The 16,081-nt window shown below is 38.2% G+C and overlaps 1 protein-coding gene across 4 annotated transcripts in view; it reads left to right on the forward strand.

Moving 5' to 3' along the window:
* OXSR1 (oxidative stress responsive kinase 1) overlaps window positions 1–16,081 on the forward strand; it is a 100,590-nt gene that overhangs the window by 30,414 nt on the left and 54,095 nt on the right. The window contains exons 1-4 of one of the 4 annotated variants that reach the window (XM_082745774.1): window positions 1,482–1,512; window positions 2,628–2,668; window positions 3,243–3,380; window positions 9,366–9,507. In XM_082745774.1, coding sequence (XP_082601900.1) covers window positions 3,344–3,380; window positions 9,366–9,507 — 179 coding nt within the window. In that variant the 5' untranslated portion in view covers window positions 1,482–1,512; window positions 2,628–2,668; window positions 3,243–3,343. Of the gene's footprint in view, window positions 1–798; window positions 2,669–3,242; window positions 3,381–9,365; window positions 9,508–16,081 lie in introns of those variants that run through there. The other 3 variants (XM_082745772.1, XM_082745773.1, XM_082745771.1) reach the window with 3 other exon arrangements.

Raw genomic sequence — 16,081 nt, forward strand, 5'->3', positions numbered from 1 at the left:
ATACAAACTTAGAAGTATAAAATAAGTAAGTCACAAAGATGGAAAGTACAGCATGGGGAATATAGTCAATATAATAATGTATGGTGATAGATGTGACTACACTTGTGAGCAATAAGTAATATATAGAATTGTCAAATCATTATGCTGTATTCCTAAAACTAATACAACATTGTATGTCAACTGTACTTCAGTACTTGAGTAATAAAAGTAAAGTAATGGGGTGCCTGGGTGACTCGGTTGTTAAGCATCTCCTTCGGCTCAGGTTATGATCTCAGGGTTGTGAGATTGACCTCCGAGTCTGGCTCCCCCACTCAGCGTGGAGTCTGCTGGAGATTTTGTCTTCCTCTCCCTCTGCCCCTCTGCCTGCACATGTGTGTGCATGCCCTTTCTCTCTCTCTCTCTCAAATAAATAAAATTTAAAAAGAAAATAGACACTTTAAGACACGATAAAACAAAAACAAAACCACCCTCTATTTATTAGTAATTATCCTCTGTGGCTGTAAAACCAGATTTCCCATGAGAGTTTTTCAAGGGCACCTTAAAGAAAAACATGTCCTAGTGGAGGCCTCTATGGTGCTGTGTAAGGCTGTGATAAAGCAGGCATGTTTCTAGTTAAAGAGGTTGTGAGTGGAATGATCAGTCAGAATGGACTGAGGGAAATTGAGGAGTTTTTTGGTTTAATTGTAGATCTTGCAAAGGTTGTTACATAGTCTTGGGCTTTTCAAATCTGAATTCACTAACTTGTGGTGTTGTTTAGGCTTGCATCTAATATATTATCATGTTTTCTCTTCTTTGTAGAAAGAAATTCAAGCCATGAGTCAGTGCCATCATCCTAATATTGTGTCTTACTACACGTCTTTTGTAGTAAAAGATGAACTGTGGCTAGTCATGAAGCTGCTAAGTGGAGGTGAGTAGAGTACAATGAAATGCTAACTTCCATTGGTTGGAAGGTTACTAAAAATATTCTTCTTTATCCTGGTTTGGTGTTGATGGACATTTGCTTTTGAGGACATACTGAAAATATAGTATCTGCTAAAGATGCTGGTATATGAGCTGAGACAGGTTTCACACACTGCATTTGGTTGCATGCTCTTAATCTGTGATGATTCCCTCCAGCTTCCTCTGTTCCATGACAGAAGTTTGTTGAAGGTTCTAGTCTGAAGGGTCTGAGAATAACTGTCTTGTAGAATGACCCACATTTTGGATTTATCTGCTCATATCTTTCTGGTGATATTTAACTTGATTTGTATTCCCCTCTTTATGCAAGTTGAAAATTGGACCAAAATGTTGATTAGATTTAAGTTAAAAATGTTTTTTTAACAATATTTTGTGGGTAATGCTGTGTATTCATAGTGCATCACACCAGGAAGTATTTGCCCTCTTGTTATATCTTTAATGGTGGTGTTACTTTTGATTGCTTAAGGTTTTGACAGCCAGACCTCAGCATGGAAAGGTTAACTTTTTTTCCCTTTGCAGCTAGCAGGTAATCTGTGAGATGATACTTGGGCACTTGTGAGTATCCAGTTTCCCACCTAAGTCAGTCAGTCTTTGTTTTTCTTTCTTTATTTCTCTTTCTTCATTTCATTTCATTTCATTTCATTTCATTTCATTTCATTTCATTTCTTTATTTGAGAGAGAGAGAAAACACAGGCAGAGGGGAGGGGCAGAGGGAAAGGGAGAAGCAGACTCCCTGTTGAGCAGGGAGCTAGACACAAGGCTCCAGTCCCACATGACCTGAACAGAAGGCAGATGCTTAACAGACAGAGCCACCCAGGTGGCTCCCCCCCCCCCAAGTCTTTCATTTAATAATTCTAGCATCCATTCACAATCCTTATTTGAGTCAGTTATTCTGTGAAGGTTTGCAGAATGGAGACTTATTGCATCCTTTCTTTTACACATATAAACTAGCATTCTTCTGTGTAAAGGAACTTTACCTTATTAACTGGGGCTCTTTGATTAATCTGTATTGTAGTTCCTACTAAAAATGGAAGATACATATTTGATTCTTTTTATTTAAGTACCAATTTTCAGAGTAAAAAGTTGGTTTAGTATTCACCTCCAGTGGTAGCAAATGAGAGGTTTTTTTTTTTTTCCCTTGTTGGGTAAGGCTTTCATTTTTTTTAAATGTCATTACATAGACACAAAGAATTTTACATATTTAGTGACTTCCGGTCAGTTTTACTCTATTTTTTTGATGCCCAGATTGTCTGAAACTTTGTCAGTGGGTCTCCCTTTAAGCTTATTCTTATGTCCTTTTGAGGTGAATCCTTTAGTTTTTGGTTCAAGATTTCTTAGGGTCACATTTATATTGCTTTTCCCAGACCCAGAATCAGCCAGTACTCTAAGGGGTTCTGATCTTTGTTAGAAGAAAGTTATTTAGAGAGCATAACTGGGATGTCGGGGATGTTGGGGATATTCATTGCTACTACACTGTCATCATTTCAAGTTGTAATAACTTGGAAATATAGTGTATTAAAAATAATGATTTGGAATTAGTGTTTCCAGTTCAAGTTTAACATTATAGACTTTTAAAACTTCTTAAAATTGTACTTGAATCTCTTTTCTCTTACACAGAAAATTTTGATCCCCAATATTAACATAGTTAATTATGGTGCTTTATCCTGCAGTATGTATACAGTTATTTCTGCTCAAGCCTTTAGAATAAAATGTAAGTATTGCTGATTGCCAACAGCGGACCATTGTCATGTATAGATTGAACATTTTGTTATGGTTACCTGAAGGCCCAAGTCATATAGTACATTAGACATTTTGCCAAGGCATGGATTTGGATCATGAAGCAAGATTGGGAGGACTAGTGAGTGATGGAGCTACCAACCTTTCCATCACTATGCTTCTTGATTTTTGTTTCCATATGTATTTTGTATGGGAGCATGATTTTCCATTTTGGAATTGATAATACTATATTTCATTGAACACCTTACCTCCCCAGAGAGGCTGTCAAAGAGCTCAGGCTCTAGAATTAAATTCTGCTTTCCTACTTAGCAGGTTTATGTCATTGGGAAAACTTTTTAAACTCTTCGAACCTGTTAACTTTTCTGTCAAAGGGGATACCTTTCTGTATTTTAGGGTGTTGGGGTGTAGTAAATGAGGTGACGTATGTCAGGTATCTTTCATTGTGCTGACATGTAGATGCACAGGAAATTTAGCCATTACTAATAATCCCGTGTTATTTGATGCTTTTCAGTGTAGCCAGAATCACCTTTTTGTTTCAATCCCATTAGTGACACACTGGAGAAACTGGATGGCTTTGTTAAAGGCCCTGTTCATATGATGGTTGGAATCCTTGCTAACACCAACCACCTCTCAAGAATGGTGGTCAAGCATGGTTCTTTCAGTATGGACAGATATGGGAATATTAGGTAATACTGTATCTTTCATTATTGATCACCTATAGCATAATTTGCTTTATTTGTAATTTACAGAAAATGTATAATACAAAGTTTTTACTGTTTCGCTATAAAGTCCTTTGATGAATAGGAATACATTGTCTTGCTTTATTCCTTCATCCATTCCGGTATGCAAACCCATCCTTTCTGCTACTCCTAAGCAGAATGAATATATATATTTTAAAGAATCTCTGTTTTTCTCTCAGGGAATATATATCCTGATCTTAGAAGGGGTAGGACATGTAGCTGGGTGGGATGTCTTTTAAATGTACCCCTCTGCCTTTCCTGGTCTTAGGTTTCCTGGGACAGTGCCCAATTTTTCCAGCCCTGGGACTCAGCAGATTTCCTGGAAGATAATTTTCAAACATGTTCCAGCCATTAACTCTCTTTTTAATTACTTCAGTTTCTATGAGTCAATATAATCTTATACCTAAACCTTTTAAGATATTAAAGAATTGACATCTTAGAAAAATAAAGTCTTGCTTTTCTAGTTATAAAGTGAATAAACATTTAAATTGAACAGATACATTAAACACTTTTTAGAAAACAAAAGCTACAACTAAGCAGAACTATAAAATGCTTTTATTTATTTATTTTTTTTTTAAAGATTTTATTTATTTATTTGACAGAGAGAAATCACAAGTAGATGGAGAGGCAGGCAGAGAGAGAGAGAGAGATGGAAGCAGGCTCCCTGCTGAGCAGAGAGCCCGATGCGGGACTCGATCCCAGGACTCTGAGATCATGACCTGAGCCGAAGGCAGCGGCTTAACCCACTGAGCCACCCAGGCGCCCCTATAAAATGCTTTTAAAATACAGAGAAACTGCCAAGATTTAGCGCTCAATTAACATTCCATTCATCAAATACTTATTGATCACCAATATATTGGTGAATCATACCCTTAGTTCCTTGCTCTTATGGGCCTCGTAGATAGTAAGGAAAAGTTACAATTAAATAATTAACTATGTAGAGGACCAGGAAGAAGTTTCAGGTGCCATGGGAACAGGTACCAGGAGAATGTAACCCAACTGAGGGAGAATGGATGTGGAGGGGTTAATGAGGACTTCCCTTAGGAGGTGATGTTCAGCTGAGACCTAGAGAATAGGTCATAATTAGCCAGGTGAAGTGGGAGGTGGAGGTGGTATCAAGGGAGAGATGGGGGAAGTGATCCACATAGAGGGAACACTGCAGAGAAGGTTCTGGAGGCAGAATGGAGGAGTATGGTGTTAACTGATGGGGACCTGCACCTGGAGCCAAAAGAGTGAGAGGAGAAGACCATTGATAAGCAGAGGCTCCCTTTGAGTAATTAAATAATATAAATAACCAGAATAGATGGAAGTATGTTTAGGTGACCTTCTTTCACATCAACTTTTTTAGCCAAAATATTTAAAACAAAAGCATACTTTTCATTTAGCAACATTGCATTGATATAAAGTTTAATAAGCTAATAAAATCATAAGCTGCAGCTATCGTGAACTGCAGCTATCACTCTTATACCTACCAAGCAGGTGGACATCATGGTTAAAGTAAGTTTAGATTCAGTGTGTCAATATTATAGTCCTTTTTTAAAAAAACATTTATTTATTTATTTGACACACAGAGAGAGAGAGAGAGAGAGAGATCACAAGTAGGCAGAGAGGCAGGCGGCGGGGTGGGGTGGGGTGGTGGGAAGCAGGCCCTCCACTGAGCAGAGAGCCCGACTCAGGACTCAATCCCAGGACCCCGAGATCATGACCTGAGCCAAGGCAGAGGCTTAACCCACAGAGCCACCCAGGTGCCCCTATTATAGTCTTCTTATTGCTTCCATGTAATTGTGATACTCCTCTGTGAATTAAACTCTGATATTGAATATTGGAATTTATTAGCGTAAGAAGTTAATCCTCAGAAATTAGAAGCAGTTCTGATCTAAGTAAATATTTCTGCAGTTTATTAGCACCAAACTGCAAGTTTCAGAAATCAAAGTAATTAAGAAAGCTGCTGAAAGGAGAAGAGAGAATTATCTGTAGAAATTAGAGGTATAAATTGTGACCCTGAAGAAACCTAATTTAAAATCGCTATCTTAGTGAATTGATTTTGTTCTTCAGGGATGCTCTCAACTTTGTCATCTTCCATGGGAACTTATGTAATCTAAGCAGGACCCAGGTAAAATACCTGGTATTAATAATAGTCACCAACTTTGGTTGTTCAAGCAACAGTGTAGGGGCATGTCTGTTTGAAATGGAATACTGAGCCCAAGCAAATTTTGTCACCTTTGAAACCTTTCGTGGCTTAGGAAGACAAGATCAAAGCCCAGTGGCAAAATACTGGTTAAAGCTTCTTGGCAGAAATTCTAGTAACCAAAATGAGCTAATTTTGGATTCAAAGAGTGTTTTTTCATAAAAGTAAACTGAGGAAACGAACATGTTGACTGAGTAATTTGAGCTCACTTAAGTGTCTAAACCAGCAGCTGTTTTGCCACTTTTTCAATATTATTTTAATATTTAATAATGATTTTCTGGGCCGTTAAAGGTTTCACATTGCTTTTTAAATGTTCTATGCCATGGGCTAGGAAAGCAGACATGAGATGGACTTTTTGGAATAGGTATCTACATTTTTACTTTTTGCTTTGTTACCTGATTTGTACCCATTGCTTCTTATTTTCTATTCTGCTTTTACTCAGAGAAATGCTTAGATTTCAGTGGACACTGTTCGTCAGGTAGTCAAGTTTGTTAAAATACATCTTTTGGGCCCACCTTCTATCTCTTGAATGACAGTCTGCAAGATCTGGAAATCTGCATTTTTAACCAATTTACCAACTAATCCCTTCATGTGTTAAAGTTCGAGAAGGGATTATCCCTGTGGAGTATTTTTTCCAGATTGCGCCCAAGGACGGAAGATTGTGTGTGCTGTTATAGCTTTCCCTCATTATTCCTACTTTGCCTGAGCTGTTAATTGAATCATCCAGTGGTAATCTGCAGTCTTTTTTTGCTTAACATATTTTACCTTCACATTTCTTAGTTGATATGAAGAGATCTGTGTAAGTTTGATATTAGAGGAAGGATGATTGTAAGCACTGTCATCATGTTAGATGCTGCAAGATGCTGAAGAAATCATACGGGAAAAAATGAACACCTTCTGGGACTAATATTTGTCAGTTAAAGATCAGGGTCTTTGTGGCATAAAAATTTTTCCACCTATAAGGGAAGACTGAAATGGAAAAGAGACTGTATAGGCAGAGGGGACTTCTTGGGGCACCTGGGTGGCTCAGTCAGTTAAGTGTCTGCCTTTGGCTAAGGTCATGATCCCAGAGTCCTGGGATTGAGTCCTGCCTGCATCAGGCTCCCTGCTCAGTTGGCACCCTGCTTTTCCCTCTCTACCACTTGTGTTGTCTCTTGCATACATACTCTCTTTTCTCTCAAATAAATAAAATCTTAAAAAAAGAGAGGGAACTTCTTATATAGCTTATTCAGAATGTCTGTGCTGGACGCTTTAATTTCCCTGTTGATCATTAATGATATGAAATCATTAAAATCGTGGAGGATTTTTGGGGCACCTGGGTGGCTCAGTGGGTTAAACCTGTGTCTTTGGCGTAGGTCATGATCTCATGGGTCCTGGGATTGAGTCCGGCATCGAGTTCCCTGCTCAGCAGGGAGCCTGCTTCCCCCTCTCTCTCTACCTACTTGTGATCTCTCTCTCTCTGTAAAATAAATAAATCAAATCTTAAAAAAAAATCTTGGAGGATTTTAAGAAGGAATCCCTCCTTTAAAGTCATTAAAAATACAGATCTAATAACTTTCTGTATGCCCTGGGACACCAGGGTGGCTCAGTCCGTTAAGCTGCTGCCTTCGGCTCAGATAATGATCCCAGGGTTCTGGGATTGAGCCCCACATCAGGCTTCTTGCTTATCGGGGGAGCCTGCCTCTCTCTCTGCCTCTGCCTCCAACACTGCATGCTGGTGCTCTCTCTCTCTCCCTCTCTGACAAATAAATAAATACATAAATAAAATCTTTAAAAAGACAAATACTTTATGCCCTAAGTCTCTATTACTCCATGTTTTGGATTCCCCAGATTGGAAGTTCCCAGAAAGTCAGCAGTTATACCATGAGTATCTTGACATATTTTGTGGTACCCAGATCTAGGTCTTGCATATAATATTGCCAAATTTTTGAATAGATAAGTTGTGTTAATTTTTAATTCCTAGTAGGAATTTCTCCCTTTGTATTCCTTATTTTAGATGTTCTTTACATTACAAACATATTCATTTGGCATTTATTTATTTATAATTCATTTGGCATTTAGTAAGAATGTCTTCTTACTAAGCAGTTCCTGTGGGGCCTGAGTTTCTCCGAATGAAACATATGACCTTTTGGTATAGTTACTTGGCTTTGGGGACTAATATGTGATTGATTAAACTAAGCAGAACAAAATGTCTCCTTTAGGCCTCTCCCTCTGTGAGTCACAGTCTCGTGAATTCCGGCAGTAAAGAGGGGAAAGTGTGTAATAATGTATTTGAAAATGCCACTTGGAATCTGGAGCCTTCCTGGTTCATTATCTCCAGAGAATAAACTGTCTCCTGCAGGACGTGGGGAGCGGGAGGGGCTTCCAGAGAGAGGAGAGGAATTTGGGCATCTCTTCCTGGATAAATGAACTTTCAACAGTTTTCCTGGTTTCAGCCCTATTCTTCAATCTGCTTTCACTTCCCCTTAGGTAGACTTTGCTGTCTGTATATGTGCTCTGTAGGAATATGCTGTTTCCTAATTAACATACTCTTTCACAGGCATCTGGGTTTCAGATGGCTCTACTCTGCATAGTTAGTTAACTTTTTCTGTTTTACTTCCTCCAAAAAATGATTGATGTCTCTCCTCTTTGTTTTCTTTGTTTTCTTTTTCATCCTGGATTTATACCTTTTTTTAAATCAAGTTAATCAAATTAGTGGATTTCAGGTGGAAACTGAAGTAAATGTATGTGTTTTGAAGGATTCCATCTAGACCCTTCTTTCCATCTATTTAGAAATACATTTTTTCTTCTAAGTGTGTGAATAAAAGCCCCCACTAGGGCAAATTTTCAGCATAACCTTGTGGTTTAATTTCAGTCTTGATCATTGAGGTCTTGTGCCAAGAAATGGAAATCCAAACTTTTTTGTGCCATTTGTGTTATATCTACTCTTCGGCATGATTTCTGATATCAGAGATGATTTTGTTTTGCTTCTGTGGTCTTTATGGGTCATTGTACTGCCAAAAATCTTAAGAGTCTCTAGCAAACTTTTCTGATTATAATAACTAATTATGGTGGTCAGCAGTCTTTGATTTTAATTACTGCGTAGGGGTTTTTTTCTCTGTCTCCCCCCAGTTTTTAGTCAGAGTGTTATTTCAGATCCGGGGAAGAATAGGAATGATAATATATCTGGGCTGTTATTGAAAGAGAACTGCTGTTTTTATCGTTTTCATTTTTTTCTTGTACCTATTTTATGATTATTTTTTAACCTGAAGAGTAATTTTAACCCTTAAGTTGGTTTGCATACACATGTGATCTTCACTTGCCAAGTGTTTCTTTTGTAATTTGACTTGCATTGTAATTGTATTTTTATGTATTTATTTGTACAGTGTTGCATAATCTGATCCAATATTGGAAACCTAAATTAGTTTGTGGTATCTTACACTAAAGTGTTATTGATGGGTATGGTTTACCTGGTATTTTTCAGATGTGGTTAAAAATTCTCTTACCTTTTCCAAATTCTTAATTTTAAGGAAATGCTGGTATAACACTGCTGTTTGGATATTAGGCTGCTTTCTGTTTTAGATTGCAATCAAGAATAAATTAATAATTTTATTAAACTTCCATATTTCCTTGTATTTTCTCTTTTTTCCTTTCCTACACATTTAAGTTTATGAAAAGGCTTACATATGGTTTTATTTCAAAATGTCTCTGAATTATATTGAACGATTCAAAAATTCATATCAAATTTTGTCTTCTGTTTTCAGGTTCTGTTCTAGACATTATTAAGTACATTGTGGCAAAGGGGGAGCACAAAAGTGGAGTCCTAGATGAACCTACCATTGCTACAATACTCAAAGAAGTGCTGGAAGGGTTGGAATACTTGCATAAAAATGGACAGATTCACAGGTACGTAAAAGACAACTCTGCATTTTTGGGAGAATGCAGTGGTAGTTGTGCTGTATCATTTTGTTGAGACCATTCCCCATTCTTCTGCAGAATTGATCATAATCTCTGAGTGTTATCATGGCTTTTTGTATCACTAGTTTCAGCACATTGTGGTTAGGGTTTTAGTTAAACAGCTAGCAAGTATTTAAAAAGTAACAAATATTTTAGTCAAACTGGAAAATACAAAAACATCATTTCATGCTGTCAAGAGGCAAGCATCACAGTCACTGGTGACATTTTGTAGTATTTCTTCCCAATTTCTTTTATATGGTTAAAAGATATATAAAACAGAACTATGTATAATTTTGTCTGTTGCTTTTATTGTTTTTTTTTTTAATATTTTACCTTGAGTGTTTTCTCAAATTATTAAAAGCTCTTTATAAACTAATGTTTTATTAAGACTTCTTTTTTTTTTTTAAGATTTTATTTATTTATTTGACAGACAGAGATCACAAGTAGGCAGAGAGGCAGGCAGAGAGAGAGAGGAGGAAGCAGGCTCCCTACTGAGCAGAGAGCCCTATGCGGGGCTCGATCCCAGTAACCTGGGATCATGACCTGAGCCGAAGGCAGAGGCTTTAACCCACTGAGCCACCCAGGCCTCCCCCCTTTTTTTAATGTGAAAAGATATGTATCATTGCATCATCCAAGTATTCCTGGCTGCCTCTCTCTATTCAGCCCCTACGTAGAGATAATAAGAATCCAAATGATGGAATCTCTGTTACCCAAATCTGTCTAATCCCTGGATTTGGCTTTCCTTCATATCAGGCAGTCTTTTTGTCATTCTTAAGGATAGTCTCACTGGATATAAGAATTTGCTGCTGACAGTGCTTTTCTCTCAGCAATTGAAAGATGCTGTATTACTTAATTCTGGCCTCCAGGGTTTCAGATGAGAAGTCTGTAGTTTGGATTGATCTTCTCATAATGTTATTTTTCCCTGGTGTTTTTCAAGATTTTTTTGTCTTTGGTTTTTGAAGTTTGTGATGTCTTGGTTATGGATTTCTTCAGCTTTATTCTGTGTTGGGTTCCCAAACTTCTTGAGTCCATAGGATTTTGTCTTTTACCAAGTCTGGGGAGTTTCTAGCCATTATATCTTTGGACAGTTTTTTCTTTTTTCTTTTCTTTTTTTTTTTTTTTTAATTTAATTTATTTATTTGACAGAGAGAGATCACAAGTAGGCAGAGAGGCAGGCAGAGAGAGAGGAGGAAGCAGGCTCCCTGCTGAGCAGAGAGCCCGATGCGGGACTCAATCCCAGGATCCTGAGATCATGACCTGAGCCGAAGGCAGCGGCTTAACCCACTGAGCCACCCAGGTGCCCCATTTGGCCAGTTTTTTCAATCCATTAACCCATTAGCCCCCCCTCAAAAGTGGGGGGTTAGAGCTCTTTTTCTGGGGGGTTAGAGCTCTTTTTCTGGGACTCTGTTAATACAAATGTTACCTGTTTTGTTATTGTACCTTAAGCCCTGAGGCTCAGCTCAATTTTTGTCATCCTATTTTTTTTTCTCTGTTCAGATTGAGTAAATTTTCTTGCTTTGTTCTCAGGTTCTGATTCTGACCTCTGCATTCTGTGCTAGAACCCATTGAGTTTTTTCAGTTATTGTAATTTTTTAGATAATTTTATTCTTTTTTTATGACTTTTCTTTGCTGAGATTTTCTGTTTTTCATGTTTTGAAAATCCCAAACTGCATGTTGAAGCATTTTTATTATGGCTGCTTTAAAATTCTTGTCAGATAATTCCAAGATCTGATTGATCTCTGTGTTGATGTCATTTGTCTTCTCTTTATTAAAGTTCTTCGTGGTTCTTGGTATACTAAGTGATTTTTTAAATTGTATCCTGGATATTTTGGATATGTGTTCGGAGACTCTTGATCTCATTTAAATATATAATTTAGCAGGTGTTTTCCCTCTTTGGGTAAATATAAGTCTTGGTGTATTTTGGTGGGCTGTAGTTACAGTGACAGTTTGAGTTTTAGAGCTCTTACGGTGCTGTTCTGGTTTGTTTTGTTCACCTGGCGCTGCTGGGGGGTTCTACTCAATTTCTGCTGATACAATCATAGAGACCAAATGTGTGCGTCCCCGGCTCTGGTGCTGCTAGGTGGAAGGTGGGAGATAGACGCTGTACCTGTGGGTCTGTGAGCACTTTTGTGGGCATACACTATGGGCCAGGCCACTTGTGCCAGTGGGGCTCCCATTCATTCTCTGATGGTATTGCCTGTGAGGTTGAAGGCATATGACTGAGCCACCTTTTGTTGCTGGGTTGAGAGTGGGGAGACACTGGGCCTGGGTTGTCCTTTGCCACTGTGTAGAGGGCCAGAAAGTGGTGGGCCTGGATTGTTCTCTGCAGCTGGGTAGCAGGCTGGGGTTGCTGGTGGGGCTATTGGTGCTGCTGGTGTGGGCAATATGGGCCTACCTGCTGCAGTGGATATAGGGTGGAGAATGGGGTTTTCCATTTGGTTCTTCATTTAAAGGAACTGGTTCAAGGGATGCCTGGGTGACTGAGTTGGTTAAGCATCTGCCTTCAGCTCAGGTTGTAATTCCAGGATCCTGGGATTGAGTTCCGTGTTGGGCTCCGAGCTCTGCGAGGAGCCTGCTTCTCCTTCTCCCCCACTTGTGCTCTTAAGCTCTCTCTCTGTCTCTCAAATAAATAAATAAAATCTTTAAAAGCCAACCAACCAACCACCCAGTCTCTGGTTCTGACATAGTGGGCCAGCTTGCAACTCCAGCTATGGGTTCCTTTGCTAAGTCTGTGCTAAGTTGGCTCTTTGCTGCTCCTTTGGCTACAGAGAGGAGGCTTTGAGGGTTTTTTTCGCTCTTATTTTTGTTTGTCATCTATGCCTATTGATGCTAGTCCCCAGTTCAGGATATGTGAGATGAAAAGAAAACTCAGAGAAGTTGTATAGTGCTCCTATAGTGCTGCTGTACACTTCGGATTAGTGTAAATGTTTATAGCAAACTCTAGGGCAGCTGCTAAAAAAAAGAAGAAAAGGATTGATATACTAAAAGGGGAGGAAAATGGAATCTTGTAAAATGCTTAGTTAAAATCAAGGCAGAGAAAAGGTAGAAGACAAAACAAGATTTTTATCTTAAAAATTATCTACCTTTAAGGAACTAGAAAAGAAAAATAAGAATAAATTAAGCCCAAAGTTAGCAGAAAGAAATAAAAAGATCAGAATAGAAATACACGAAATACAGATGTTTTAGATGTGACACTAATAGCAAAGGCAACAAAAGAAAAATTAAACAGCTGGGACCACACCAAACTAAAAAGCTTCATGGCAAAGCACACCATCAACAAAATGAAAAGGCAGCCTATGGAATGGGAGAAAATATTTGCAAACCATATTATCCAATAAAGGGTTAATATCCAAAAATATACAAGGAAGTCCTACAACTTAGAGACAGAAAAACCATAAATAACCTAACGAGATATGAGCAAAGGTTCCAATTGGACATTTTCCCAAAAATCGATATACAAGAAAAAGTACTCTACATCACTAATCTTGGGGAAATATAGTCAGAACAACAGTAAGATACCATCTCACATCTCTTAGGATATCTGTTTTCCAAAAAGAGATAACAGATCCTGGGTGAGGATGTGGAGAAAAGAGAACTTCGGTGCCCTGATGGTGGCAGCATAAACTAGTATAGCCATTGTGGGAAACAGTAGGGAGGTTCCGCAGAAAAATTAAAAATAGAACTACCATATGATCCAGCAATGCCACTTCTGGGTTTATACCCAAAAGCAGTGTGAAATCACTGTCTCAGAGCCAAGCTATGAAAATGACTTATTAAGTATCCATCAGTGGATGAATGGATAAAGATGTGGATTATTATTGAGCCGTTTTAAAAAAAAGTGGGGGGGGAACTTGCAGTTTATGACAACATGGATGAACCTGGAATGCGTTATGCTAAGTGAATTAAGCCAGACAGAGAAAGACAAATACTGCATGGTATCACTTACAAGTAGAATGTTAAAAAAAGTCAAATTCATAGGAACAGATAGTAGAAAAGTGGTTGCCAGCTACTGGATGGTCAGGGAAATAGGGAGACAGTGATAAAAGGTTACAAACTTCAGTTATAAGATGAGTAAATTCTGCTTAAAGGGTAGAACTTAAATGTTCTCACTGAAAAGTAAATATGTGAGGTGATGGATGTGTTAATTAACTCGATGAGGAGAATATTTTTCCAGTGTATACATATATCAGACTATCACACTGTAAATCTTTAAATATCTTACAGTTTTGTCAGTTTTCAAAAAAATCACCTAGTTAACCCTAATATTTGCCAAAAATAAGCAAAGGCCCAGAAAAATAACTGATTAAAGATCAGGCAGCTGGGACCCCTGCATGGTTCAGTTAGGTGTCTGCCTTTGGCTAAGGTCATGATCCCAGGGTTCCGGGATCAAGTCTGGCATCTGGCTCCTTGCCTCTCCTGTTCCCTTTCCTTGAGCTCTTTCTCTCTCTCTCTCTGACAAATAAGTAAAATCTTAAAAAAAAAAATAAAGATCAGACAACTATCAGGTGCTAAAGAGTAATCAGGTTTAAAGAGTAATCAGGATATGTTGGGGGGAAAAAAGCAAGGTATCGCCCCCCCCCAAAAAAAAAACTTTAATTAGGTTTTTCTGAGAATAGGACCATTTTAAAGAAATTACATCAGTGAAATTAGCCCATTTATAAAAGTATCTTTTTCTAGGAAAACATAAATAATGCTTTCTAGTTGTCTGAATTTTCCAACCAGCTTATATCTTAACAAAGAAAAATGAACTCCTCTTGTGGTTATGAAACAGAACAGTTGACTCCAAGGAATAATTGGTAAACTAGAAATCTTTGAAACATTGAAGGCATATTCTTCAGACAGTAGGATTTTTCACCTCAAATTATATCCATTTGTTTCTTATCTAGTTAAAATAATGTGTTAACAGATGACTGGATAAGGACATGACCAAAGATTTGGGAACATATTTCCTGCACTGTCAAGAGGAAAAGGTGCGCTGGGGTGCCTGGGTGGCTCAGTTGGTAAAGCAACTGCCTCGGGTCCCAGGATCAAGTCCCACATCAGTCTCCCAGCTCCATGGGGAGTCTGCTTCTCCCTCTGACCTTCTCCCCTCTCATGTTCTCTCTCTCTCTCTCAAATGGATAAATAAAATCTTAAAAAATAGTGGTAACCCTATGGATACATACTTTGATACTAGCAATTAATGTAATTCAGTTACTGATTTCATGTTCATCGAGCAATCTTCTAGAAAAAAAAAGTGCCAGAAGCTGCTAATTTGCCCCTAGCCTGTCTCCTCTCCTTTTTGAACTATAAAAACATGACATCTTTACCATGCATGTGACCATTCAGAAGAAAGGCAACATTTCATAGCCTCCTGTGAGGATCAGATATCACCATGTAAATTAGTTTCTAGCCACTGTGGTGAAAACAAAAATGTATATACTACTTCAGAGTTGTTCCTTTAACAGGTTTTGTCAACCCCCAGCCCTACTGACATTTGAGCTGGACAGTGCTTTGTTGCAGGGGCTGTCCTGTGCATTGTGGGGTATATTTAGCAACATCCCTGGCTTCTACCCATTATGCCAGTAGCTCCTCCCCTGCCCCAACCCAATGTGACAACCAAAGATGTCTCCAGACATTGCCAAATGTCCTGAGAACCACTGCTAATAGAAAGTGACATAACCTCTATTTCCTCTTTCCTTCCTTCCATTGAAATGTTGAGGTGGTAATAAGCCATCTTGGATTATGTAACAAGGACTTAAAGATGGTAGAATGATCAAATAGAAGGAGCATGAGTCCCTGATTCTGTGGAGTCACCATACTGAACTGATGTCACTTATGCCTAGACTATTACATGAGAGAAAACCAATCTACAGCCATATAGATCATCAGGGATCGACAAACGCACCAGTTAAATCAAGTCTGATGACTGTTTTTTTGTGAAAGCAACAGCAAAATAGTCATGCCCATTCATTTACAGATTGTCTATGGCTGCTTTAGCACTATGAAATTAAAGTAACAGTGACAGAGAGCATCTGGCCACAAAGCGTACAATATTTACTCTTTGGCCCTTTAAGAAAATGTTTGTTGATCTCTGGTGTAGATGATGATAAGCATTCACTGAAACTTGTGTGCCATATGGTATTCTAAGTGCATCCTGTATGTTACCTCATTTAATCTTTATAGTAATTTTATGAGGTATATACCCTCTCCTCCCCCATTTTACAGATGAGGAAACCAAGGCAAAGAGAGAGGTAAGTAATTAGCCAAAAGTCACCCACCTAATGACGTAGCTGGGAACTGAATTTAGGCAGTGTGCTTCTAAAACCTATTAGGAAAGAAAGATGAAACTAATCCACGAATCTGGGTATACATAAATTTAATATCAATTACATTTTTTAGTTACTCAATAGAATTTGGATCTGTCACTAGGGTTATTTTATTTAAATATCCTATTGTCTTATTTATTATATCCAATCCCTATTTTAAGTGTCAAAATCTTCACTTCAGAACATAAATAAAAGTATGTTCTTTATCCTAAAAC

The sequence above is a fragment of the Mustela nivalis genome, assembly GCF_964662115.1.
Source record: "Mustela nivalis genome assembly, chromosome: 1".
Classification (NCBI taxonomy): Eukaryota; Metazoa; Chordata; class Mammalia; order Carnivora; family Mustelidae; genus Mustela; species Mustela nivalis.